We start from the raw sequence: 23,492 nt of genomic DNA, 5'->3' as shown, positions 1-23,492 counted from the left end.
AAATTGCTGGTCTCGCCGGAGTTTTGCAGCCTGCCCCAGCGATGCATGCAGTGCAGCAGCACCTCCCTCTCTGCAGGGCACGGCTTATCCCCCCCACCCCAAAACCCACCAGATAAATAAGCCCCGGAGGCGGCCCACCCCCCCCCCTTCCCCAGGTGCATCCCCGCAGCATGCTGGCACCCATGGGTGCCCCCCAACACTTTCATTTCCATGGTGCTGGGATCAAAAACAGCCACCCCATTTCCATGGCCCGGGTCAGAAACATTTGGGGAGCGGGGGGGGTCCCCGTACATCACGCTGCATGTCCCCAAACACCCCCTCACAACCTGTGTCCCCAAGCCAGACCATTTTCTCCACTCTCCAGTTTTGGGGGCGAGAGGGGCCACGGGGGAGGGCGACCCCCAGCATTGCTGCCTGCGGCTCCTGGCCCAGCACCCGCGGGGGGGGAGGCTGGGGCTGTTTGGGGAGGGAAGGGTTAACCTCGGGAGGGAGGGGGCAGGTGGGGGGGGTGAGTGGCAATTAGCATCCCTGCCTCCCAGCTGCCCTAAGGAAGGGGATTTAGGCAGGAGGAGGCAGCAGCTCCCATTTTTTGCTGGAAGGAGGGAAGCCTCACAGGTGGGTGCCCCTGGCTGGTGTGGGGTGCTGGAGTGGGAGTGGGGGGTCCTTGGGGTGGGGGCTGGCCTGGCAAACCTGGCAAAGGGTGCTGTGGTTCCCCCCTCAACGTGGGGAGCATCTTCAAGGGTGCCTGCTGCCTCCCGGCCAAGCTCAGCCTGGCCAAGCCTTGCCCCTGGCGTCGCTGCCAAGGCACGCACCGAAACCCCGTGGCTGCGTTGCCCTGTGGATGGGATGACTGGGGCTGCTCTTTGCCTGTGGCCACGCTGGTGTTGCTGCAGCTGTCCTGGAAAGGGCAATAGCCTTCCCTGAGCCCAACACACCCCCCCCGGGTTTGCTGGGCACTGGCATACTTTTGGAGACAGCCCAGGTGTTCTGGGGATGGAGGAGGTGAGAGAACATCCTTCCCAGTACAAGCAACAGCTCTTTCCTCCTTCCAACTTGGGTGGGGTCCTGCTAGGGCTGTGTCAGCGTGGCAGCCGGTGAAGGCTGTGGTAGCCCCTTGACGTCTCTCAGCACAGGTCCCACCTTCTCCTCCAGCCAAGGAACGTTCCTGCAGTGTAACCCGTAATGCAGAAAGGGGAGACCCTGCAGGGCACGGGGTGCCGTGACACCCAGCATCTGCCCTGGCCCTGCTCTGCCCCCAGACCTGGCTCTTGTATCGGCGATACATCGGTGATTTCTCCTCAGAGTGGGCTGTGACCCCATCCTGTGGGGCAGCCCCAGGCAATCAGGGCTGAAATGGGTCGGGCAAGGGGAGCAGCAGCTCTGGTCCCTGCCTGTGGGCTGACATCCAGGTCAGGTAAAAAAAAAAAAAAAAAAACAAAAAACCAAAAACCCCAAAAAAAACCAAAACACACACCAACTTTAAAACAATATTCTCTTTATTTGCAGCCTGGGTGTAAAACCACCAGGACGTACCTGCTTTGTTCCAGAAAGTTAAGCCCTCCCTTTTTGGATGGGAAGGGACACAGAGGAGCTGACGTGCATCTGGGGCAGGGGGATGTCCCCAGTCAGGGCTGGTGGCAGCAGTGCTGGAGGGTCACGCTCCTCTCTGGAAGTGGAAAGTTGGTGGAAGAAACCCCTGGGCTTTACCTCTTGGAGAAAGCCAGTGCTGGAGGGTTGAAGAGGCCCCGTGCCCCCAGGATGGGCTCTGACCTCGCTCCGAGGGGGAGGGTGGTCGGGCTGAGCTGCCCCTGTGCTTCTGTGTCCCCTTGCTTTGTCATTGCTCCTCTTGGAGACCTCATCCAGCTGCCGCCGGCAGTGCAGCCTGAGGTCTAGAGCTGCCCATCCTCAGAGCTGGCAGCACCCCATCCTTGCCCTGCTCTCCCTCAGGTTGACTGTTGACCTCCCACACGGGGATGGGGCAGATGCCTTCTTCTGTTCCCGCTGCAGGAGCTCTTGGGCTAGGAAGAAATGAAATGGGGCCACCATTACACCTTAATTGGATACTACAGAAAAAGAAAATTGTGGCTTTGGGAGAGGGCCTGAAATCCATCTCTGATGTTGCAGCATCCTGGGATGGATCTGTCCATCCTTCTGCTCTAAGAGGTGGGGCACATTTCACGGAACTCATGGATGGCTGTGGCTGTGAGCCTTGCAGCTGCTGGGTGCGGCACAGGCTGGACCAGCCAGGAGGAAGATCTTGGTGGCAAGCATGAGCAACGAAGGGGGTCAGCTTTGCAGGGAGTAAGGCGTTTGCAGCCTTGAAGCAGAGGTTTGGGGCCTGTGGTTCACCCACCTCTGCTCTCACACCATCACACAACTCACCTATGGCCATAAAGATATCATTTACGTGGTGGTTGGATTTTGCAGATGTCTCCACGAACAGGAGGCCTTTGGTCCTTGCAAACTCTTCCCCTTCCTAGGTGGAGACAAGCAGAGTTATTCCCCCAGTCCTCTCTGGGGCTGCATCTTTGGTTACGGTGGCATTTTGTGGCAGGTCAGTAATTGAACAGGGACTTTGGAGGTGTTTGAAAGCCTTTTAAATTCCTGGCTTTGCTAGGACGTATCCGAGTGCTTGCTGGTGAGGGGGTGACGAGGGGGCCTGGGAGCTCCCCATGGGCGCTCACCTCAGTGGCGACTTCTCGGTCAGCAGCAAGGTCCGTCTTGTTGCCTACCAAAGCGATGACGATTTCATCAGGAAGAAATTCCTTCTCCAGGTCCCTCAGCCACAGCTTTGCTCTGTTGAGTGTTTCCTGGAGAGATGGACACAAAAAACACCCAGTGATCTGGTTTTGATTTAATCCCTTGGCCTCGGGGATAGCAAAGCTGCATGGGTGGCACCAAATCGAAGGGGGTGCAAGAGGATGTGGTGGGGAGGCTTTGATTGCCCTTTCAGGGAAACAAGCTACTGGTCCTCAAAAACCTTTAGGGATAAATCATGGGACGTGCTCTTGCTGCATGGCAGCGGAAAGTACCCTGGGGTGGTGGCATGGTCCTGCATGAGCAGGGACAGTCCCTGACACATCCCAGTGGGATGGTCATCTTCTCAGGCAGTGTCGTGTACCGCTTTCTGCACCACCAAGGACAAACACCATCACCTGGACACCTCTGCACCACTGGCTCTGCTGCAGCACAGTGTGGTTTCAGTGCAGACAGGGTCTGCCTTACCTTATTGGTGATGTCGTAAACGAGGAGAGCAGCGTGGGCACCCCGGTAGTAGAGGTGGCAGACGCTGTGGTACTTCTCCTGGCCTGCCGTGTCCCAGATCTCAAACTTGACTGTGCCTGCTTCCAGGTTGAGCGTCTGTGTGAAGAAGGAGCCTGCAAGCAAGATGCAGGGTGCACGTTCGCTTGCAGCAAGAGTGGAGAGCTCAGCTCTGCTGGCGTGAGGTCAAACCCATCCCCAGGGCCAGTAACAATGCTCTAATGCACAAAATTGGGACAGGTTTCTCGTAAGCACTGGCAGCGCCCATGGGATGGTGTGCCGCAAGGTAGGACAGCCTGTGGTGGGCTGGGAGCCCTTCCTGGCAGAAGATTTGGGTGGATGCACACCAGTTTTGATGTCAGCTAGTTCTGAGATTTGCAGAATAGACCCCAGAGAGCGAGCCAGCCATCTCCAACCTGCTGGTGGGTCAGACCTGTGAGAACTGTGAACAAGAATATCCACGGAGAAGGGCTCCCACTGGAGGGGAGCCTCCATCCCTGCTCCCAGGGAGCAGATGGCTGCTTGTGGGCCAGCCAAGGCGGAGGGACAAGAGGAGCAGCTCTGCAGTGCCACACTCTTTTCCACCAGCTAGCTCTTCAGGCTTCAGGTGGGACCACAACCTCTGTGCCTTCTCAGGGCAAACCCCAGGTATATAATGTAAAATGAATATCTAGAATGTCTAAGTGCTGCAGGAAGCTGTGCTGATGCGAACGTGCAGGGGAGGCAGCTTGATCCCAGCAGGCGTCTTGGCCCAAGGGACATTATGGAGGGAGCAGAGCTCTTGCAGCTCTCCAGATGGTTTTCATCATGAGCATGCAGGCGGGGTGTTCAGCATGGCCTGTCAGGACAGGACGCACAGGGGCAGATGCTCTCCCCTTTGCCAGTGGGTTGGAGCGTGGGGTTTGCAGCCTGGCCAGGATGTGGGGAGGTCCGCAGGCAGGCTGGAGGATCTGGCACTGCTGCGAGCCTACCATCGGGCAGTGCTGGGGGGGTCCTGCCGCAGCTGGCAGCTGCCTCCTGGGCTGTCCTGCCTGCTCCCACCCTGGCCCAAACCTCCCTGCTCCAGTGGGACACTGAGGCTGGGGCAGCTCATGCACAGGGGAGACTCTCCTGGGGGGTCTGAAGAGCTGTGGGGGTGGCACAGGACCAAGATGCAAAGGGCGGATGGGCCATACGATTTGGGCTCCAGGTTTCACTCATTTTGCTGCTCAAGTGCCTCCAAAAAGCAGCGCTAAGCCAAACCTGTGCTATTTGGATGTGGCTTTGCTTACAGCCTGGTGCTGAGGGAAATGGGCTGCAGAGATCTGAAGATGACAGCCAAGGGGGAGCTCTGGCTCTGGGGCAAGTCCGTGCCATGTCCAAAAGTGAGTCGGTGCTACTGCAAGATGTACCAACCGGTTCTCTTGCATCCCACCCTGCTGCAAGGAAGAGCATCAGGCCTGGTCTCTTGTCCTGAGCCATCAAACTATTGAAGCCACTCACTCACATCCCACGGTTGGCAGCGACTCCTTGAAGTCATTTTTCACGTATCGGTAGGCCAGGCTTGACTTCCCCACCGATGTGCTCCCCAGCAGAACCACCTTGTAGAGGTAGGTGGGACGAATCCCCTCCAGGGAGGTGCCAGGCGTTGCTTTCTGCGCCATGCCCTGCAAGGAAACCAACTCCATTCAATAGCAATCTGCAGTGATCCAGGTCCATCAGCTGAGCCTCCTGCATCAATTCCTGACTGGTGGCAGTGGGGCAGGCAAGGTTTAACCTCAAAATAGGCTAGAATAAAATCATTAATATACTGAATCAAATTTAATACATCAAACCCTCTGCCACTGTCAGTTATGACCAGAGGGTGGAAATCTTTAGGAAGAAACTTGATGCAAGATGCCTTCTTGGATGTCGACAAGGAGATTGGATTGGGTGCTTCTCCTTTGAAGGGAGGACATGCTGGAGAAAGTTAACGGCAGAGGGACATCACTTATGGGTGTGCCTTGCTCTTGAGCATGCCTCCTTCCCCAAAGTCCTGGTGAAGAGCTCAGGCTGATGCTCCACATTTATTGCAGGTCTTGGTTAGAGGTTATACCAGGCGAGCCTAACCCAGGCTGGAGGTGTGTTCGGGTGTCAAGGTGGTGCTGCTACCAGCTTGCTAAGGACACTGCCCAGGGAATGGCTGGGCACCTCAAGAGCTGATGGGCTTTGTGGCAGCACCGCTTTGAGTCAGCATGTTGCTTGTCAGGGTGAAAAAGCAGGAGTTGAGAGGACAGCAGCACACAAAGCAGACGGCACGTGCTCCTCCACCACGGGTTAAGAAACCCTGGGCAGACCAAGCCCATGAAGTCTCATGCCCTCATGACCGTTGCACCGTGGAGTGTGACTCTGCATCACTGGGGGTGGAGCTACGCTGCGCAGTGACCAGGAACGGTGGGGGAACACGGTCCAAAATAACAGTGGTCACCTCAAACCTGACTCAGCTACCGCAGAGCATTGGCCGTACCCCAGGAAGAGGATGGCTGGTGTGAGCCTTCCTGGGTGGCATGTGTCCCCTTCTCCCAGCCTTGAGCTCAAGGAAGTGGCACTGCCCCGCTGTTGGTGGGAACTGTGAGCGCAGGGTGGCAAATAACACCGTCCTGCAGCTAGCCATAGCTTTGCCCTGGCATGCCGGATGAAGAGCCTCCCATGCCAGGGTGAACGCTGCTGGCGTGGGGTGCTTCCCTCCCCGTGCTTTGGAAGAGAGCCCTGGTCAGCCAGAGAGCAGGGACCTGCAAGACTTAGCATGAAGATTTGGTGCAATTACTGCAATTTCTACCTGCGGCTCGCAGGAGTTTGGCGTGCAGAACTTGCAGGCGAGCGAGAAGCACCTTTATAAAGACCCCTAACAGCGGCGCTAGCGATGTACCTCCTGACCCAGGAAGGTCTCTGTGACTCCCTCATCTGACAAAAGCCTCTTGTTCCTGCGTGCTGCTCATCCCATGTGCCTCCTTTGTCCTGCCTGCCTTCCCCTGCAATCCGGCAGGCTCCAGACCTTTAATTCTTCTCCTTTCCCGGAGCTATTATCAAAGCAGGCTGTCATTAAGAGCATTCCCTGGTGGTGGCCGAACCCAGGGCTGTATCTACAGATGCAAGTGGTTGTTCTCTGTGAGATGGGCTTTCATCCCCTTAAAAACCAGGGCTAAAATCTTCTTCCCCGGCTCATACAGCCCAGCGATGAAGAGCAGGATCGCAGTTTGTGCAGAACAGCTAGTTAGGAGTGGGTTATATGGGTTATATATATTTTTTTTGAAGCAGGAAAAAGATAAACCCTGCGGCACAGCCTAAGGGTGCTCCTTATGGTATTAATTCCGTATGTTTGCCTCTTCGTAGGGCTGGAAGTAAGACTGCTATCCTTGCTGGGCCGTTGTGTTAGCTACCGGAGGTGATACGCTATAAAACTCTCTAGGGGAGCAAGAAGCTGCATGAAACCACCCAAGATTGTCTATATTACTCAATTTCTCATTATTTCACCCTGCTGCTCTCTGTTTAACCCTAGAAGGCTGTATTGATGCTGGAACAAAGCTCACCCGAGAATTACAGTAATAATAGAAATTTCCTTGCAAACTTTTCCGGCTAGCAAGCACCTATTAGAGACGGGGAGTTTTGCCAAAGCTCATTTGAAGCAGTTTCTTTTCCATATTAAGAGGCAGACGGTGAATCTCCCTTGAATGGCAAGGAAGCAAAGCAAGCAAATTTTTGTTTTGATTCAATGGAAAACAGGATTTAGGGGAAACCTTTCTCTTTTTTTTTCTCTCTCTTTTTTCTCTCTCTTTTTTCTCTTTTTTCCTTCTTTTTCCTCTCTTCTCCCTCTCTCTTCTCCCTCTCTCTTCTCCCTCTCTCTTCTCCCTCTCTCTTCTCCCTCTCTCTTCCCTCTCTTTTTCGGAAAAAGGAGTGTACAGAGTAAAACCCTGGGCTTGCTGGCTAAGGGACCATGGGAAAAGCCCTCCAGACATCTCATGTGGCTGGTAGTCCCCCTTCCGCGGCTGGTCCTTGCCCTGGGGAAGAGCCTGTCGGTGAGACCCAGCTTAGGGTTACAGTCAGCTCTGCAAATCCAGGATGCTGCTCCGGGCACGGATAAGGGTGCTCCTGCCTCACAGCAAACAGCATCCCTGTTTCTTAACCTGCACTGCCAACGAAGCAGAGGAAGCTTGTTCTTCATCTGGAAACCTCCTGGATTGGGACTGACCGAGCATATCCACGAAAAACACTTAAAGCAACTTTCCCGCTGAGTTCTGTGAGTTAAACCCCAGCAGAGTGCACCTGCATGCCGGAAAGCTGCTGTCAGCGTCATTAGAAGAAGTCTGATTTATCTCACTGCAAACTCGGAACTCTGAAGAAGCCACCGATGCTTCCGTGCAAAACGGCTTTAGCAAATTTTCCCATGCGGGCTTTGAAAGGCTGAGGTGTAACCTGAACTGGGGCTGCTTAGATGCTGGATTTGGGGGCTTTTTAGATTGAGCCTGGTAAAGAATAACTCAGCAATTTAGGGAGCAGCCTGGGAAACAGTTAAGGAGTTACAAGTCCTGTCCTCGTGCCTAGAGACCACGCCGAGGGGCAAGGAAAGCTGAACCTGCTCAGATTCAATATAAAGAGCCGGAGATTAGTCTAGACAAGCATTTCTCTTCAATCAACTGCAAAAATATCCTGTTGGTGGATTTAGTCTCCAGATACGGCTTAATATTTTGTGACAGCTGTGTCTAGGGGCAGATATTCGGGGCAGGCTTGCCTGATCTTACACTTACCTAGAAGGTGAGTACCGAAACAGCCGCGACGCAGATCATTTCTCACTTCCTAACGGAGGATTAAGCATCGCTGCACCGAGGAAATTGTGTTCTCGGCCAGCCACCCCCGTTCCCCCATCTCGATGTCTCCTCTTTCCTTCCCGTGGGCAACGGGGCGGGTATGCGGACGCAGCTCCGACCAGCGTTAACCAGCTTACCCTATGGAGCCCACTGGTTTAATGTAAATCAAGTTAAAGGTAATCTGTTTGCCGGGTGCGGCAGCAGCGCCAGATCAGTGATACTGCACTTGAACCGCCTGCCCTCACTGTTTCCAAGAAGGAACCTGACAAATCTGTTTATGAGGGTGACTCAGTTGTTTATAATTAGCAGGAAAGTGGACTTTATCGAAGGAGCATCCTTTCAAACTCATGTTTTACGGGTATAAACACGAGTAATAAAAACCAGAAACATGAGGTGGCAGAGTAGAGATTTGCACTGGAATGCAACAGCAAGGGCTTGGCTTTTGCTTGTCAATAATTTAGTATCTCTGCAGTATTTTTAACCTGGGGAGGAGGGACCCTGGTATATTTATTGGCAGGGGATGAGCCTTTTATTTCCAAAGGAAAACAGTAAAAAAAAAAAAAGTGCATACATTTGGGGATGGAGCTACTGAGAAGTGTTATTTAAGACTCTATTTAACTTCCTGGGAAATTAATGGTGTTTAATGACATCTAACTGATGTCTAAACTTTTCTAAACCACAAGCTCTGAGAAGATCCTGAAGCCATTAAAGACAATTGCTGAGCTTCTGCAAGGGTGCAGCGGTGAGCGAAGCCAACAGTTAATGAGCTCCTCGGAACAAAACAGGACACCAGTGCTACCCATGTAAGTGCAATACCTGGCTCTGCAATTTTTGGACATCATGTTTTTAGGTTCTTTCAGATCTAAACATTTATTTTCTTTCCCCGAATAATGGCCACGCACCTACCTTCCCAATTAACTTCTAGTATTCATCTCAAAGCGCTCCTCCGCTTTTGGGAACCTCCTCCTACTTGCAAAAGCTCTTGCAGCGCTGGGGTAGGAGCTTGGAAAGTTCACTTAAGCCAAGGTTACCAGGGGATACAGAAATCCCAACTGCAAAGACTTAATGCGTAAACAGCATTAGATTTACATAGTGCTGATTTCTCAATGCAATCAGCCCTCCTCAAAGCTAAGGGGAACAGAATACGGGTCATTAACTGTGCAGCCGGAGCGGGTTGGGGAAATAGGGCAGCGATAAAGGGAGACCGCCCTGGGCCGTGGGTGAGACCAAGTTCTCTGCTAAGACCTTCGCAGCAGCTCTTCGGCTGCCCAAGAGGATGGGGGTAGGGCAGAGGGCTTCCTAAGTCTTCCAAAAAATCTCTTCTCTTGGGCGGGGAGCCGCTGAGGACGGTGCCACCCTCCCTGCCCCTTTGCGGCTGGGATGCGGGGCTGCTTCCCGGTGGGAGGATGGGAGTCCGGGGAGCTCGTCTGGGAAAGGCACCTCGGGGATGATAGGTTGGGGCCTGCCCGGCGGAGGATGCCTTTACCTTCCCGAAGCCTTGCTCTCCTCCCAGTGCTCCGGTCCGTGGCGTCAGGGGTGCTGGGGCAACGGCCCCGTCCGGCTGCCCGAGGCTCTCCACGCCGGTGGGCGGATAAAAGCGAAACTACCCGGCGGCTCCCGGGAAGCGGTGTCAAAGGTGAGAGGCAACCGGAGCTAGTGAACCTTAGACCCGCCAGCGAGCCGGGCAAGGCGGGACCACAGGGCTGCCGTCATGGCGAGCAGGGCCAGTGGCCATGCCTCCCGCACCCCTCCATCCCTCCCTCCCTCCCTCCCATGCTGGGGTTTGGCGGTGGGTGGACAGACGGACAGACAGATGAAGGGGTAGGTGGGTTTTTCCCCGTGCCAGGGTCTGAGGCCAGCCCGGCTACCAGGGATGTGGGGAGTAAAAGCAACCTGCACCCCACCCCGGGGGGTTTAAGGACCGGGGAGGGCTCGGTGCGGGGCCGGCTGGAGCAATGGCGTGCCAGGGATCTGGCCTTCTCTGGGTTTTTATAACACAGCAATTTCTGCTGACGCACATTAGACCTGGCTTTGGTCTTCTGCCAGGGTACAGGCTCAGATAACTTGGGTCCGGGATCGCCGAAGGGATTTGTTTTCAGGAGCGTGGCTGGTTTACCAGCTGGTGGGAGACAGCACACCCGCTTCTCTTGCAAAGTGCTTCAGCAGGTGAGCTGGAGAGGTGCAAGGCAAGCAAAAACTGAGTACTTGGGCTTTTACTGCCTTTTAATTAAGGTAATAGCTAGTTACCATAGGCAGCTGGGGCTTGGCGCTTTGTAGACGGCTGCTCTCGTTACAGCGCTTGTGTCTTGAGAGAGAAATCACGGCACGTTAATGCATTGGGATAACAGGTCTGGAGTGAGCACAGGAAGATCTAATAATTAAAATTCTAAATGAAGATAGGTTTTGTATTTCTGTCACTCGTGTCATCATAGTGTCTTTCCTTCAAGTAACAGCTCCTAAAGTTTTCCAGAAGTGAAACAGATTTACGAAATCTAGTCCTAATAGTTATAGGGAGCAGGGTGAAAAGCAGGAGTCCTACAAGCAAGCTTAAAAAAATGCCATCCCAGTTTTGAAATGAAGAGCGTGTCTTGTGACTTCCAAGGCCTGACTGCTGCAGCTTGATTACTTCCCATTTCTACGATCACACGCCACGTACAGACGCCCAAGTGTTGCACAGATGTCATACGGGAGCAGTGCCCTCACCAAGCTGAATCACCATGACAGATTTGGTCTGTGAGCCAAATGAGAACGTATTTTCCTTTGTTTGGGAATGCGTCCATGCACGGATTTGCATCGTCGCAGCAAAACTGGCTTGAGTATAGCCATGTACGCCTCCAGCCTGAGAGCAGATCTTACCCTGCCCGCAGCTTTTTTTGCCAGAGGGAAGCAAAGCGTTACCTTCCCAGGTCCCTTCCCATCAGCTCAGCAGAGCTTAGAACAGGATTTGGGGATCCTTTGAAGACTATTCCTAACCACCCTATGAAAACCCAAACCGTCTGAGGCTGGTATAATTTTTCCAGCACAGAAGCAGTTTAGGTGTTCCCATCCCTCTCCCATAACTTGTTTCACAAGACTGTGCTGTGAAATGAGCTGACTTAAAGCCTTATTTTTTTTTTCCAGGACTTTGGATTGATCAGTTCTTCAGTGGGAGTCTGTGTGTCCCTGCGAACAGTCGGACTGGCACAGCAGAGGGGTAGAAAGGTATTTCAGGGTTTGGGAAGGGCTGGGGGCATGGAGTCCTTAGGCTGGGATTGCTGCAGCAAGAATCCTCGTCCACAGCAATGAGTGATGCTGTGAAAGGTATGCTGCTCCTACTTACTTGCTGGTTTGGACCTACGAGCTATGGTAACATCATGCACCTAAACTAAACGTCTAATTATCAGTAGAAAATGAGGCTCTTGGTCCGGGCTGGAAGGCTTTGAAGCCTTATGAAAGGATTGCTTTGTAGCTGCTAAGAGAAACTTCTTTTCCAATTTGTGCTGCTGCAATAAGCACCCGCCTCGTGCTCTGTTGTTTTCATACCCGTCTCATCTGCGCGAGCACACGTTACGTCTCAGATGCCTTTGTTAAGGGCTTTTATAAAAGGAGATGGTGTAAATAAGATGCCTGCGCAAAGTGCTACGGCCTCGGCTGGTGTAAATGCCCAGGGGAGCGTGGCCGTGGCGTGGGCATCTTCCTCCTGCGTGGGCCAGACCCCACTAGAGGGCACAGCTCCTCCACCATTTCAGCCAACGGGGATGCCTGCTCCCGAGTCTCATTTCTGAACTGTGCAACCAAACAGACGCCAGGCAGTGAGAGAGATGGAGTGAGGGCTCCTGCCAGGACTGCATCTGGCTAGCCAGCTTTCCTTTGGGTGGGCTCTGCTCGAACAGCTGGGACGTGAACCTTTGTGATAAACACTGTTGCAGCATCAGGAAGCTAAAGCTTTTTTGCACCGTATTTTGGTCTGCTTGCCTGCTTTTTGAGCATGCATCTTGCTGTCCCGGATGCTCAGGATCGGAGTTCCTGCAGCAGCAAGCGGTTTGCAAATAAAGATTGTGCTTGCATCTAAATTTGGGTGGGCAGGGTGCTGGGAGCGACCTGCACAAAGCTAGGGATGCGCCTTGCTCACCCGTGCTGGTATGGTGTTCCTTACCTGAGATAAACTTTACTGGTAAAAACTGGGAATGGGTTGTTTTTCCCAAGGTTAGGGATTGCATTTAATTTTATGTTTGCCTGATGTAATTACACAATGAGAATTTACAGGACGGGTCCAGCCGCAGGGGTGATGTGAATCAAATACTCCAGCCCAGCAACGCATGATCTGAGCGTCTGGAACCCCCTTGTAGGCCTTGCCCCACTGCTCCACCTCAGACTTTTTGATTTTTTTTTTTTTAACTGTGTAGGAAATGGTGACATTTCAGTAGTGCACAGGAATACCAGAACAGGTCAAAATAAAACTCCTTGAGTAAGCATGCGAGAATAATTCCAATAATCTCGAATTTCTGGCTCTGTCTGCTGTGTTCTCTGAGCAAAAGGAGGCACGAGGACAGTGACATTTCTGGAGCAGTTTGGGAGCTTCTGGAGGGCTCTCTTTCAGTGGTTGTGTAGCACTTGGTTCCTCCTGCCTCTGCTGTGAGGAAGCATTAGCTCATCAATATGAGCTCTGTAAATCATCACTTGCTTAAGGAAGAGTGGTTGAGTGGAAAAGGCAGCAGGGTCTGGTAACAAGGGCAGTACCCTGAGCTGAAAAGCAAGACTAAAACCTCAGCTTTGCCACTTGTCTGCTGTCTGAGAGTTATTTTGTCTCCCCTGACTTGTTTCTCCCACTCCCCTTGGCTTGTCCGCAGGGTTTACGTGTGCTCCTGGGGTGCTCTGTGCAGGAGGTCTCATCTCCGTGGAGGCTCCCACGCTGCTGAACCAACGCTAACACCTTGTGTTGCTCAGAAACTGTTAACTGCTTGGCCCCAGTTTTAGCATTTTTGGAGTCCTGGGATCCCTGAAGTTGTTCCTGATGAGTCAGTTTTCATCTGAAATGCTCTCTTTTCTTCTTATTTAGCATGTTTCAAGGGGACAGCTGCGATCTCGGCAGCCCTGCCCAGCTGAGCACTGTTTGTGCCACTTGCTTGGGCACCTCCAGGCTCTTGTTTTCCACTCGGATCACGGTGACATTGTACCATTTCACACCGGGCCAGGTGGCCGTGATCTCACTCCTGAATTTGGCTGGTCTGACAAGGAACAGATACCCAAGCTTGTTTCAGCTGCTTGGATTATACCAGGAGCACTGCTATCTGCCTTGCCTCTTGGTGTCTGAAGAAAATGTTTGAAAGCACAAGTGCCTTTTTTTTTTTTTGTTTTTGCTGCTGCTGAGGGATGTGAAAGAGCAGAAGAATATGTTATTTACACTGGAAGGGCGTAGTGAAATGGAGTTTGCTAAAGCTGCTTTAAAGTTACACCTATACAGGCTGAAGCTGCCCTAACAGGGATCGAGCAGCATGAACTCAGTAGATACGGTGGCCTGGAAATCCTTCTTTGCTTTTTCAGAAAGCCGCGTCTCTATAATGCACGTGCGTACGTATGCAGGCATTTTACATGGTATAGGGTGGGTGTTAGCATCTGAATCCTGCTGCTGTCCTGTGCTGTGGCCTGGTGGCTTTAGGGCTCTGGGCTGTGCCAAAAGCCTGCGGTGGCCGTGAGCCACTGCTGACCCGATGTAAAGCCTCTGCTCTATATATAGGCTCTGATGGGCTGCCTCTGCATCGCCAGGCTTTCCGAGAGCATCGCCCCGTTGTCTTGATGCTGTTGCAAAGCCAAAGCTGTGTCTATTGTGAGCTCTGGCTAGCTGGGCAGACGTGAGGTTATGGTCAGATTTAGACAGCTGGCGATGGGCACACAGAGCCCAGAATTAACGGTCAGAGAAACGCGGCTTTTGTTATGACCTTGCCTAAGTGATTTTGGTTCCTGGACCAGCTGTAGGACAGATGACTTGTCTCTCTGCACCGTCAGCTTCAAAGGAACCAGTCACTTGTGTGCGAATATATATAGCATGCCTTGCTTTTGGGGTGCAGCTACTTTGGTTTAGCTCACTATAAATGAGCTCAGCAACCAGAGTCCACTTGAGGTCCTGACTGTTCTCTTGCAGAGCTGCTCTCCTCGCTGTGCTGCTTTGAGCAGGGCTCCGAAATGCTGAGTGCTGGTCTGGGGAGCCCCCAGCCCACTTTCAGAGAGGTGGGCATGCTGCCTCTCGCCCAGCAAGCCAGCCTGGCCCTTGTCAGCGGCCAGCAGATACAGAGCCTCAAAAATAGGCTGGGGTTCTTCTATTTTTAAAAGGCCATTTGTTTGAAGAAGACACATCTGAAACCACTGTAAGCAGAATGAATTCGAAATACTTGGTCCACCCAGAGGTCACAGCAGATGTTCTCAAAACTGTTTGCCATACCTGTGCTGTTAAACATGTAATCCCTTGTTTGCATGATGGTTCTCCTGGAAAACATGGGTAAGAAGTTAATTACAGAGGCCTGGCTTGGAAAGAAAATGCTTTTTCTAAGCACCCTGGGTTTTGCTGTTTCTCTTTTTCTGTGCCTGCAGTAATGTCATGAGCTGATGCAATGAGACGAACTAGAGTTCAACTCCTGAAGACCGAAGACCCACGGTAGCCTGAAGACCCAGGATAGCCCACTCGTGGTCACACAGGTAAGGTTTGTCACTGCTGCAATGGAGCCTTAAAAGATCATTTTGTTAGTTTTGAGAGGAGGAAGGAATGCGCCTTTGTTAATGAAAAAAGATTGGGCTCCTCGCCGCTGCACTGGTAGAGTGTTAAGAAATATTTTGAGGATTGGTGGAGTTGTAACAATGAACAGATCATTTACACTGAGGCTCGAAACCGAGCCTGCTGTGAACTGCTTCAGGCATCTAAAATGCTAGTCTTCCTATATTAATTATTAACATCGCTAAAACACTCCAGAGATTGGCTTGGGAACATTAAACAAGCTTAATATTAATGGCTCCCAGATGATAAGTGATGGTGAACATTAGCATGTGTTAAAGACCGAGGAGGGAAACTAACTACTGACTACAATAAACATTTTAAGTATAGTGGGATTAAATTACAAAAAGAATACAAGTGTAAACCACTAGAAAGGCTTTTCTGTAGCATTGCCTGCTACCCGTTTGAAGAGACAGGTAATATTGTTTATGCCTTTGAAATTACACTTGACGGGTCACAATAAATAGCCTCGAAGCACAGGGATGTGCTGAGGTGCAAAGGTCTGCCACACACCTCCTTACTCTTGAGCGGAGCTATGCTCCAGCTAGAGACTGTTGCAGGCAGGTGGCTACCCACGCTGGTTACCGGCTAGCCACAATCCCTTGCAATTTCCCTCCGGGTGGAAAAAGATATGGAAAGCAGTGTTCCCTTTTAGTGCATGGAGTGGTTCTCACCGTATGTCTAATAAGTAAATTGCAGCTTTTGTCCAAGGTATGTGTGGCTTTCTCTAGTAAAAATATATGCATTGAATGTTTTGCTTATCCAAACTTCACGTTCTCTTTTACTCAGCAGATCTTGGCGAGGAGCCCCCTCCGCAAGTCCAGCCCACCTTGCAGAAAGAGCTGCGATGCAGAGACTTTGTGTACCTGACTTCAAAGGGAGAGCCGCATCCTGAAGGTGATGGGAATGCAGGAAACGGTTTTATGAAATAAGAGACATCGTTATCTAACAAGGTGCGGGTTTCGCAGCGGTTTAGATGATTAAAGCACTGAAGCGCTCTCTCCCACGTGCGTGATCGAGCGCCTACCGTGAGCTCCGTGTGCTGCTTCCTTGCCAGTGGGGATACTGCATTTGGGATGGACCTTGACCTCTCCGATAAACTTGGTGGCAACTCGCCAGCTGGCTTAAGCTATTAGTCTGGGACCGGCGCACGCTTACAGAGTGATCACACACATTCCCTTAGGAAACTAGGCTAAAAATGGCTGTAGGCGGTACCTTTCTACGTGAAGGGCTATAGAGGAGCTCGCTGACAGCCAAAAGTTGCTCCCAGCTCAGTAATCTCCCCCAGAAGCATTTCATCTGTCTGTGTCTGCGAGACAGTTGTAATGAATGCAACTGAGAACGGTTTGCCGGTGCTCGGAAAGAGAAATATTTAAGTAATGCTGTCTAGCACAGACTTGGAGAGCTCGTGTGGGTGTGAATATAATTTTCTTTTCCCTGAAGTCCCCACCCATCTTTTCGATGTATAGCACAGATGTGTTCCTAGGGCATTTTATGATGGGTCTTGCCTCTCCATGCTTTGCTTACTGGTGGGCACATCGTAGTCTTGTTTTTCTTCTAAATGTTTGGCTGGTTTTCAGTCTCATGTACAGGGTGTTACAGGCATGGTCTGTAAAGGTACAAGAATAGAAATTATTTCATCGGTATGAGCCTGAGCGTCCTCTCTTAACACCAGCCACTGCTCTAAGAGTAGTAAAGCAGTCAGCGTTACACAGAGGTGAAACGAGTCATCTGTTGCCAATAAACTAGGAAGGAACAAAGATGCCTCGGGGGGAGAGAACCATTATCTGCTGTTACCTAGAGAAACTCCTTTCATAATTGAAAAATGTATTAAAAATTATTTTGGGAATTTCTAATTAGTGGAGTTGAGCCACTAGTGTGCTCAGGATGTTTCAGAAACTTAAACTAGTAACTGTCCCAAAAGAGGCCACCGCAGAGAAGTGTCTTTCCTGCCTTTTCCCTCTGCCACCACAAGCTACAAGGTCAGGGAGGATGAAAACTTCTGTAGAAATTGAGGTTGGGCAACAAAGGCGTTGTCTGTCAATCCCTGGGGAGATGTCTCCTTCTAACGGCGCCCAGCCCTACATGGCTTTCAAGCCTACGAGCCATTCAGCCGCCTATGGAAGTTGGTGGTTTCTAGATGCAAATATTTTGCTTTCTGTCCAGTTTGGGGTATTCAATGCTTTATTTATTTATTTTTACATGTGGCTGAAATGAAAGGGTTCTGCAGCAACTCATTGTGTTTGGGGGGAAAAAAATAAATCATCTTTTAATTGTTTCTACAGTCAGAGGGAAAACTAAACACTGGAGAATTTGACAACACTTGCCTGACTGTTTTGGCTCTTTGTTGATGGAGAACAGCGGAGCTAATTCCTTCACATTCCTACAGGGAAGGATCAGAAGGGGTTTAGTGCCGTAATAATTAATGCTGTGGAAAAAGCCTACAGGAAAATTGCTGAGCACGGTAACTGCTGCAGGGCTGGGGTGCAGTAACTAAGGGGTGAATTGGCTTTGGGGTGCAGAGCAAGGCAGAGGGCAGGGACAGCACCCTGGGCAGATGAGACAGCCCCACGTGCCATCCGTTGGTCACTGTGCACAGAAAAACAGGAATGCTAGGGATGCCAGAAAAATGTGTTACGACTTAAAATCAGATGCACCAGCTCTAATGCACTGTAACGTCTGAAGTGTTTTGTCTCAGTTTCCTCTAATGTTTTGTTACCAGTATCTTCCTTCACTTCCCAGTTCAGGCAAGCTCTTTTATTTCAGGAAACTATAATGACCTGCCTTCCTGCCCTACTAGTCATTATCGCAGCAGGAATCTGAAATCCTTTAGCACCAGCACGGGGTGGTTTTTTTTTTTTAGGTAAGGCAGGAATTATTAGCTGGCACAGCCGGTTTGCTGCTGTTGTGTGTAGGTGGGTGAGCGGAGAGGTGACAGGAGATGGGGTAGCGATGCACAGCTTCAGTTCATAATGCAGAACCGTGAGACATCAGACACAGGTCCTCTTCAGTCTGATCGGAACTGAGAAGAAAACATGGTAATTTTTCATTTTGCTATAAAATAGGTGAGTGGAAAATACCTGTTCCCTGCTAAGGATGAAAGATGGTTAGAAGCAGAGTGTGGTTAAGTTCTGCCGTGCTTCAGAAAAGGGATGTTTTGCCTCTGATTTGCACTTTCGATGAATCTGGATGGATTTCCATGGGGACAACAAACAGTACCTCCTTCCCCTCTCTTCCACTCCAGCCAAGGGAGTTAAACTGTGATGTGGTTTCACATAAGCTTTTCCAAAATGATGTTCATACGCCATTTTACGGAACAGTATGACTAATTAGTGCAAGCACATGGTCCGCTACAAACAATTGGTTGTTTTTAGCCCATGTGTTGTGGCTGTGCTTTACTGCAGTCCAAAACAACTGGAGTTTAAGAAAACCTGGAGGGCCTGGTTGGAAAATGTGGCTCAGCTTAACTCCGCAACATTTGGGACGGGAGTGGATGAGGCCACACAGCGTGGAGCAGACAAACCATGGGGAAAACCAAATAAGCAGGCAGCGTCGAGCCCTTGTAGCAACGTGAGTCCTCGCTCTCGTGTCTACGTGCTGTCAGCGGGGTGAGGACATCGCCACAATGGCAGGAGGAATGCTTTGATATATTAATCCCAGAGTGATGCAGAGCCAGTTCTTCAGCTGCTTCAGCTGATGTAATGCATTGTTTTCACCGAAGCCATCCTGATTCCGTCTGGCTGAAGGACTGAATAGTTCAGACTATTATTTTTGGACAGATGTAAGGGCCGTATTCCCAAATTAAATATGTATATTGATCTCTTGTCTGCGTTCCTCCCAAGCTCTGGGAAGAAAAGGTGGGGGGTGTGCAGGTCTCGTCACTGTAATACACGAGCATCCCGCAGTCTGGAATGGGTTTTATCCCTGTAGCACTTGAGGTAGGAAACGAAGAGTGTTTTTAGACTAGGTGGAAGAGATGTATGATGTATTTTCTTCTGAAAATAGCCTGGCGCTCTCTTAACACTTTTAGCTTTTTTTACACGGCAAGAGAGGAAGCCAAAGGAGGAGAAACAGCCAGATTTTGCAGCTCACTGCGGTGCTGTGGCAGGCTGGGAATAGCAGATAGGAGCGGAGATAGCAAACGGCAGAGCATAACGGGGCGTCTTTGTGAGCCAGGCGCGGCAATCGGTTGCTATTCAGCAGCTTGGGATGGGTTTGGCTCCCCGCAACTACAGCTGCTGTGGAGCTGGCTTCGCTTTGCTTCGCGCTGAAACACTCTGAGCCGTGGCGTGTCTGCTGCTAATTAGATTAGGTCCACAGAGGTTGCGTTGAGCGAGTTCCCATTTTTAGCCTGAAATGGGCAGTTCTCAGCCAGCTCGGTGACAACGTGCAAATTCCAGGTAAGTTCCCTGCTTGGCAGGAGAGCTTGCAGGATTGCAGTGTTAGTCTGGGGGAAGGCTGGCTTACGTCCTCCAAACAGGAGCATCAGTGGGGCCAGGAGCCCTTGCAGCATCAGCCGTGATGGATATTCACATCCCAAATTTACCGGCGGGGCAGAGAGCCCGCAGTGTTTGGGTTAATGCTCGTTAAGGCAGACATATAGTGCTTACCACAGACTTAACGTACTTCACCCCGGCTACCCAAAAATTAGGTTTGGATGCATGTCCAGAATTTTGGCAAGAAACCTCTGATTTCCAGACTACAATTATATATGGCTTGCTTAGCTGTATGCTTTTGTGCTAACTTGGCTCCAAGCTTTACATAACATCATCTTCATTCCTTTCTCCAAAGCAGTTTATAGAAAAGAGACGCTTTTGGCTAGACAAGCCAACCCCTTCTCATCTCAGGAAAGTTCCTCCCGCTGCTTATCCTAGGAGCTTTTATCTCTACAGCTATGCAAGTTTGAGTTTTTAATGTGGAAAAGTAGACTTGCAGGCACCATTTTAGGTAAGGTCTTGTGGATGGTTGTGCAATGGTATAAATACTTGCATTGGTAGACCCTTACCTGAAGTGCTCTAACATTGAATGTAGTTCTTTGGTGTTTGTGATGTGATGGTGGCACACAACCAACCTGTGACCAGTTTATGACCCCAGAACTTTCTCCTGTTCCCTCATTTACAGTGGATGACATCATGAATTTAGTTCTTGATGTGATATTTGCTGTCTGCTTAATTTCTTTCTGCTTGTTTCTCAAGTCCTTAACCTCTTCCCATTCTTGTACGACTTTATCCTCCTTTATTGGTGATGCTTCATAACCCTCTATCATCAGTGTATTTCATTAGTGCTGTCCTACTTGTGTCAGGCTGCTAATGAAAATATTAAATGAAATCAACCCCAAGCTTAACCTTTGAAAATCTCCCTCCAAGGGAAGATTCTTCCTCAACCTTGAATGGGATCCAATTCTGAGGTCTCGAGATCCCCAAAGTGGTATCTTCAGTGACCTGTGGAAAAACTTCCAGATGAAAAACTCCCTCTCATGACATGCCAAGGTGACTAGAGGAGGCCAATAAGTATTTGAGGGGTTTTGGCAAGATGAAGACAACAAATAAGCCCTCTTCAGAAAAAAAAAATCACATCTTTGGTACAGCAAGTAAGTTGCTGTTGGTAAAAAGGGAACAAGATAATCATCTGTTGCTGTTGTGGGATATTTTTTTTCCAGCCTTCCTAAAGCTTGGCTTGGAAACCCACCGCTTTATGGACTGTATTCTCCTTGGTCAACCCAAGCTCATGGATCTCTTTTTTGGACCACCTGGGAAGGCAGTTATTAGTTCTGGCTTTGCCGTGATGAGTCGCTGTGTAACTACAAGCCCCAGGCTAGACAGGAGGAAGCTAAGCGAGGTTCCCAGCGTGCCAGAGCTCCGCTGATGCAAATAGCGACTGTGCTGACTTGAAGAGATGAAGCGACAGTAATGAATCTCATCCGGACAAAATCTGCATGGACACTACCAGTCTCCTGAGCCCTGTCTTGATGCTGCTCAAACGTGGCAACGACATCTGAAAGCTTTTCCCAGGAGGTCTGATTTGCTGAAGAGGATCATCTTGGGCTCCTTAGGAGGTCTAATAAAGTACAAGCCCTTTACTTGCACCAGGGGTTTTTTCTGCAGTATTTCAGTGCCAGCACATACTTGTGTGTGATGTAATTTTTTTTCCATTAATAAATCCACAGACCCTGCTGGATACCACTGCTGTTATGTTTGCTAAATGTTACAATGCTAATGGAGCTCTGCTCGTTTCACGTATCTTGACAATATGAAATACTGGCCTCCTAAGTGTAGATTTTCCAAGGTATTTAGCCGTTCCGCTCTCCTTGGACTAATGGACATCTTGTTAAAGCTGTCAGACTTCATTTCTGGTTTGGCAGATGCCGTGATCTTATGGTGGAGCAGAGAGGTGGCCCTGTGTTTACTTTTAACACCGTCAACTAGCCTCTGGATTCCAGGGGCTTGCCGCTAATAGAAATGTAATCATATTTTGCTGTGCAGAATATAAACCCATCCATCTTATTATGTAAAAGCGGTCTGTTGAGTACACCAGCAGCAGTTTTAACAGCTGATTGCTTGTTGTCATTCTCACGAGTGAAGTTTTACAAGACGGTTTGGTTTAAGAGCAGCACAGAAGGGAAAATCGTATCTTTGGGGTGCGCTCTGCGTGAAACGGCCTCCTTGCACGTGGGATATTGGAGAATGAGGTACGTGTTATGCACTTAAAATAGAGCCCTTTAAAACTGGCACGGGATACTCAGTCTTGTCTGAGTATCATTAATCACGGTTATGACTCTCAGACAAAACGAACCTCGACTTCATGTTGCTTGTTAAAATAAGAAATCGACTTTTCAGTATTTTGTTTTTCAGCTGCACTCACCGCACTTCATAGCGTAGCCAAAACTAACGTGTTTGAATCATTTCATATTTATTTGGACAAATCTGTATGTATAGTATATTTATAACAAGACAGCTTATTGTGACTATATTAAAAGAAAAAATTACTTAAGTGTCTGGAATGTGAGAAAAAAGAAGGTTTTCTTACACTGCAGCGCATGTTCAACATGTGATTTGAAATCTGACTGCAGTCACCCAATAGCTGCTTCTCTTCCAATTTCTCTGCTTTATTTTTAAAATTTCTGTCCTTTTTTTCTTTCTTTTTTACAAAGCCTTCTCAATAGTAGGTTTTCAAACATAAACCTGTCTAGACCAAGCCTCTGTAAAGGCTTTTAGCCAGTAAGGCAAACAGCACTGATGCAAATCTTACTGCACTGCTGAACTGGAAATTCCTTGCATGGATACCGTGATGCAGCTGCACAGGTGGCTGAAATCCCTGGGTAACACGGACCTAAAAATAAGGCACTGCTCCGCCTCTTTAGCCAGAATGCCTCAAAGGGCAGGGGCAAACGCAAGGATAAGGGCTCAGGGAACGAGTTCTGCAGAGCCTGAAAGGGTGATAAGGCAGGTCTTGGGGAGGTGAGGTTGGTGCTGAAGAAGGGAAGCCGGTGGGATATCTAGGAAAGCCAGACACAGCAAGGCTGTGCCTCCGTTGCAAGGTCGGAGCTCAATTTAAGGCCTCCGTGCTGCCTTGCAGAGCGGGTGCTTTTATTTTTTCTTCACCTGCATGGGGTCAGAGTAAGCTTGACACCAAATCTCAGGATGCGATGTGCTTCGGTTTAATGCCCAAGTAAGGTGGGGATGTCATCTCTCTGCTTCTGCTGACAAAATAATCATTTGGTTATAAAGATAACCAGTCCCAGGCGTGAGAAGCAGTATCAATGCAGTACCGCTACCGAGGCATCAGAAGAGCCACGGTTCCTAAAACTACTGTAACATGAGTGCTGAGACAGCCTAAATGCTGTCTGGGGAAAAAAAAAAAAAGAGATAGCGTTTGGCTGTTCTAAGAAGGTTGGAGATACTGAAGCAGAGCTGGAGCGACAGCAGGGTGAAGGAGAGGGTGGGCTTGGAGTTTCCTGTTGAAAGCAATATTAAACAAGAGAAAACTGTCCAAACTGGAGGGATTCCTGTTCAGGCTGTGGATCCCAGGGCTGAGAAGAAGCGACCTGCCTGGCAGGGTGGCTGATGAGGAGGGCTTCGTTAGGAGCTCTTGATTACTCATCTGCTCTGAACAGCTGCATCTCAAAGGTGTGCGCAATCTCTTGCCTGGTTCGGATCGTGGCGTTTCCACAAGCGGTGCCGGGTGCGGAGGGTGATCGCAGCACAGGCACCAGCTATAAATAGGCACCTTGACGTCACTCGTATGAAAAGCAACAAGTGAGAATTAAATAGTTTCTGAAGAAGTACCAGCCTGGGACTGATGGAGGGCATCTATACCCTCTTGGGGAAAGGGATTCTGCTAGAACTAGGTTTTGTTGGTTTTTTTTTCTTTTCCTAATACAGCCACCAGTCGCTTTATGCTCTGATACATGCCCTCACGGGAAGGGATGATATCTTAAACTGCTTGACGCAGTTCTGAATTTGAGGATGACCCAAATCTCGGCTATTGTACATGAAAACTGCTGGATAAACATTCGGCTGACCACAGCAGGCAAGCATCACCTATTACCTGTATCAAGTTTGCATCGATGGTAAAATTAAGTCGTAAAGATTAAATGCAGCTTGCTGAGCTTTGTCATTTTTTTTGTCACCCATCTGTGTAGCACGCTTGGTGTCCTGAGCTTG

General features: G+C 50.0%; 1 protein-coding gene and 1 long non-coding RNA gene across 9 annotated transcripts; one reads left to right on the top strand and one right to left on the bottom strand.

The window, feature by feature from the left end:
* Nucleotides 1-1,483: 1,483 nt before the first annotated feature.
* RAB17 (RAB17, member RAS oncogene family) lies at nucleotides 1,484-9,710 on the bottom strand. Of its 5 annotated transcripts, XM_054829536.1 has the most exons (7): nucleotides 9,571-9,699; nucleotides 8,991-9,145; nucleotides 4,748-4,907; nucleotides 3,226-3,377; nucleotides 2,685-2,810; nucleotides 2,383-2,476; nucleotides 1,484-2,018 (listed from the first exon to the last, which is right to left on the bottom strand). In XM_054829536.1, the coding sequence occupies exons 3-7, from the start codon at nucleotides 4,902-4,904 to the stop codon at nucleotides 1,906-1,908; spliced, it is 642 nt and encodes a 213-aa protein (XP_054685511.1). In that variant the 5' UTR covers nucleotides 4,905-4,907; nucleotides 8,991-9,145; nucleotides 9,571-9,699; the 3' UTR covers nucleotides 1,484-1,905. The 5 variants fall into 5 exon arrangements, with proteins under 5 accessions (XP_054685511.1, XP_054685510.1, XP_054685509.1 ...); XM_054829535.1 differs by lacking the exon at nucleotides 8,991-9,145 and having other exon boundaries at nucleotides 9,571-9,710; XM_054829534.1 differs by lacking the exons at nucleotides 8,991-9,145; nucleotides 9,571-9,699 and adding an exon at nucleotides 8,025-8,948.
* Nucleotides 9,582-21,632, top strand: LOC129207882 (uncharacterized). Of its 4 annotated transcripts, XR_008577595.1 has the most exons (5): nucleotides 9,582-9,720; nucleotides 11,205-11,285; nucleotides 14,652-14,756; nucleotides 15,622-15,782; nucleotides 20,489-21,632. It is a non-coding gene; the product is annotated as an uncharacterized LOC129207882 (long non-coding RNA). The 4 variants fall into 4 exon arrangements; XR_008577593.1 differs by having other exon boundaries at nucleotides 15,619-21,632; XR_008577594.1 differs by having other exon boundaries at nucleotides 9,583-9,720; nucleotides 15,622-21,632.
* The last annotated feature ends 1,860 nt before the right edge of the window (nucleotides 21,633-23,492 follow it).

This window comes from Grus americana, chromosome 6, assembly GCF_028858705.1.
Source record: "Grus americana isolate bGruAme1 chromosome 6, bGruAme1.mat, whole genome shotgun sequence".
Classification (NCBI taxonomy): Eukaryota; Metazoa; Chordata; class Aves; order Gruiformes; family Gruidae; genus Grus; species Grus americana.
The sequence above is the reverse complement of the archived record's forward strand: the minus strand, read 5'-3'. Positions and strand labels throughout refer to the sequence as shown.

What these genes read in the sequence shown, in the direction of transcription:
- RAB17 (XM_054829533.1), bottom strand. Translation starts at nt 4,928, where the DNA reads ATGGAGTTGGTTTCCTTGCAGGGCATGGCGCAGAAAGCAACGCCTGGC. An exon ending in GTCGCTGCCAACCGTGGGAT is followed by an intron (nt 3,378 to 4,747) that starts GTGAGTGAGTGG and finishes TCTTGCTTGCAG; the next exon opens with GCTCCTTCTTCACACAGACG. An exon ending in TTTACGACATCACCAATAAG is followed by an intron (nt 2,811 to 3,225) that starts GTAAGGCAGACC and finishes CCATCTCTCCAG; the next exon opens with GAAACACTCAACAGAGCAAA.